This window comes from Cyprinodon variegatus, unplaced genomic scaffold, assembly GCF_000732505.1.
Source record: "Cyprinodon variegatus isolate N-32 unplaced genomic scaffold, C_variegatus-1.0 Scaffold813, whole genome shotgun sequence".
In the NCBI taxonomy this organism is placed as follows: Eukaryota; Metazoa; Chordata; class Actinopteri; order Cyprinodontiformes; family Cyprinodontidae; genus Cyprinodon; species Cyprinodon variegatus.
The window spans coordinates 72530-75944 of NW_015151266.1; the positions used below are offsets into that span (position 1 = coordinate 72530).

General features: G+C 40.8%; 1 protein-coding gene across 1 annotated transcript in view; it reads left to right on the forward strand.

Moving 5' to 3' along the window:
* LOC107098823 (glycosyltransferase-like protein LARGE1) overlaps positions 1-3415 on the forward strand; it is a 36653-nt gene that overhangs the window by 17957 nt on the left and 15281 nt on the right. The window contains exon 9 of the mRNA XM_015396680.1: positions 1559-1714. Coding sequence (XP_015252166.1) covers positions 1559-1714 — 156 coding nt within the window. The remainder of the gene's footprint in view (positions 1-1558; positions 1715-3415) is intronic.

The following is a 3415-nucleotide window of genomic DNA, read 5'->3' on the forward strand; positions in this document are numbered from 1 at the left end:
ACATTTAGCGACACACTGGAGCTCTTTCAAGCTGGGCACCGTTTCATTCACAACACCTGTCCCATCAACCAGGAATCAGAAATACTTTAATAATCCCAAGGAGAAATTACTTTAGTTACATTACTCCATCTGTAATAGAGTGACTATAGGACCAGTTTGATAGAACACTATTTAATTCAATATATATAATTAGGGGGTCCCCGCTCCATCTCTCCATCACTTTGGGGCCCTTGGCCTGGAAAATGTTGAAGACCTCTGGTATAGAGGACAATGTTTTATTTCCAGGTGGATCATCTAAATCGGTGGTGGTCATAATAGTCAATCATTCTAGTGATATGTTTACTTAAGGCCGTCCTATGTGCTCGTCCCATTAGCTATCTTTTTCTGCGTAATTTCAGGCGTATATCTGTGGTGAGCTACGGTGTCAGATAGTCATTTAAGCTCAACTTTCTCACCAGGGTTCTTTGAAAATGGCAAAAGGGTCGTAAGACAAAAACTGTCTACAAAGTGTATGAAAAGAAGAGAAAGGCCTCAGAGAGGCAGATATATCCCAGAATGCTTTGCAAGTAAAGCTCTCCTTGCAAAGCATTGTGGGATTTGCTCTCACAGAGGCCCGCAGTCGCTACCCGACAGGAGCAACTAATAACAAAGATGGTGCAGGCACTGCACAGTGGTGGAGGAGTTACGTGACATCTGTCTGAACGGTCAGTTTACTAAGTTTGCTATATAGTCCACTATATAGTCCCTGCTCTATATAGGGGTAGGAGCTGACGCGTTGGCACAGTAAGCTTATATTAGCTATGAGAACAGCAACTTTTAAACAGAGCGTGCACAAGGAGAAACGGCTTGGTCATGCACTCACAAGCGTATAATAGACATTCCCTCTCAGAAGTGGGTGCAGGGTTGTGAATGTGCTTTTTTTTTTTTTGTGGAGAGGGGCGGGTCTTTAAAAATATGTGCGAAAATCCTCTATAATACTTTTACGACAAGCCTGGACATGTGCTGGTTTAAGCAGAGGAACCTTCCGTGCCATGCATGATTTAAAACCATGATGTCTCAGTGTGTTACCAACAGTAACCTTGGAAATAGTGGTTTCTGCTCTTTTCAGGTCTCTTTTCTAGCTCTGGGCTAATTTATCACCTTTCTTAGGATCATTAAGACCCCACCAGGTGAGATTGTGCATGAAGCCCCAGTCTGAGGGAGACTGACAGTCATGTTTAGCTTCTTCCATTTTCTAATGAAGCTCCAACAGTGGAGTTTTTCCAACAAGCTGCTTGGCAATTTCTCTGTAGCCCCTTCTAGTCTTGTGGAGGTTTACAATTTAGTCTCTAGTGTCTTTGGACAGCTCTTTGGTCAAGCCCATGTTAGTAGTTAGATTCTTCCTGATTATATGGGGTGGGCAGGTGTCTTTATGCAGCTTTAATAAATTAACCTCCATGACTTCTAAGTGGGAGAACTTGAGAAAATAGCAGGGTATTCAAATACTTATTTTCCTCACTGTATGGCAAAAGTAGTTTTAAGCAGATGACCTCCTCCTTTTTTTGGTTCTTCAAAACAGGTAATCCACTGGAACTCCCCCAAGAAGCTGCGGGTCAAGAACAAGCATGTTGAATTCTTTCGGAATCTGTACCTAACTTTCCTGGAGTATGATGGCAACCTGCTGCGACGAGAGCTGTTTGGCTGTCCGAGTGAGGCTGACCCCAACAGTGAAAATGTGGGTAGAAACACTTCTGAAATCCCAGCTAATGCATCAGTTTATTTGCATCAGACAATTATTGAAGNTGGCTTGTGAGGAATATGCAAAAATCTGTCAATTGCAACGGGAAACGGTTTTTGGAGTCACAAAATGCATATAAAGCATGGACGGCAGAATTAAACATTTAAAGGAAAAGTCCGGTCAGCAAGGAATAATCAATGGATCGTTATTTATACCTAAAACTAATACGTTTGCAGTGATTTAATGAATTTAGAGTTAATCAGTAAAAAAATAAAGAATTTGAACCACCGAGTCTGGGGGCGGCCATTTTTGCCCAAATATGTTAACACCGCCCTCCTGCCATCTTACAGCAGTGACGTCACGGTGCGGTAAGCATAGCGCCATTCTCCGTTCAAACAAAACATGTTCCATGCTTCACAGGATTCTGCTATTGCTCTCACTCTGATTCCTGCATCTGTTCTTTGATTGATTGACTGTGGTGTAGACTAGAGACTGACACGGGAGTGGATTTTCACTCCTGTCCCGTCCCACTCCCACAGAAAAAAATTGTGTCCCGTCCGGGCCAGAGTAGACATCTAAATCCTGTCCCGTCCCACTCCTGGTGAAATTACTCCCGCTCCCATTCAGAATGACTCCCTCTCCTGCACCACTCCCATTCTTGTTGTCTTCAATAAGATTTCTGCCAATACATTGAATCTGAATTTCTTTTGAGCGCAAGGGAAAAACTCAGAGCGGAAGCACTGTTGGTTTTTGGGTCGTGTAGTTTTTTTTTACTCTCATTATAGTGTAGGCTTCAAGGAAAAAAAACGATAAAATGGCGGCGCCAGTACTGGATTTTTTTTCTTTCTATTTTATTTTATTTTTTGGCATCGATCCTAGTTTTTTTTAGTTACAATTGGTTTGCTCCTGCTCCCGTCTGCTCCCGTTAATGTTTAATCCTGTATCGTCCCAATCACGTGATCGTTACTAATACTGACTCCCATCCCACGGGAATCCCGTGACCCGTGGGATTCCCGAAAAAATTTCAGTCTCTAGTGTAGACTGAAAATTGTGACTATAAAAAGGTAGGTCTTAGATAGCTCATTATTCACATGGATGGTCATACGTTTTTTTTTTTTACCAATGTGAAACACCCACATCCCAAACAAAAATTATTAACTAATTAAATGAATCACTAACCACAAATATAACTACAGAATCTAAGTTCTAAGATTTAACAGAAAATTGAAAAATGGCTCCTATAGTAATAATTTAAGTACTTTCAGAAGTTCAAATTATGAATATGACCGGACTTTTCCTTTAAAGACGTAAGGAAGTCATATTTAAATGTTAAATCATTCTGGTTTAAACATGTACTGTATATAAATGTACTCTTTATCAGACCATAATGTCCCAAAAGTTAGAAAATTTCAATTTGAAAAAATATAAAATCCTGCCTTAAAATGTTTTTTAGTTATCTTATGCAGGCCAGTTAGTTATACGTCAGCCTGAACACCTGAAAACGGTCATCTGTCAATCAAATTTTTTCTTTCATAGCATCTTGATTCATATGTTGTAGCTAATATGTAACGGTTGTAATAAGAAATCAGAATCCTTTCCTTTCCCATTGAGTTCCGTCCCAGTGTTCATTGGGATGGACGTCTGTGTCTTCAGCAGGCGTAGAGCTAACAGAACTGGCAGCGTTGCGAGGCAAGGGCT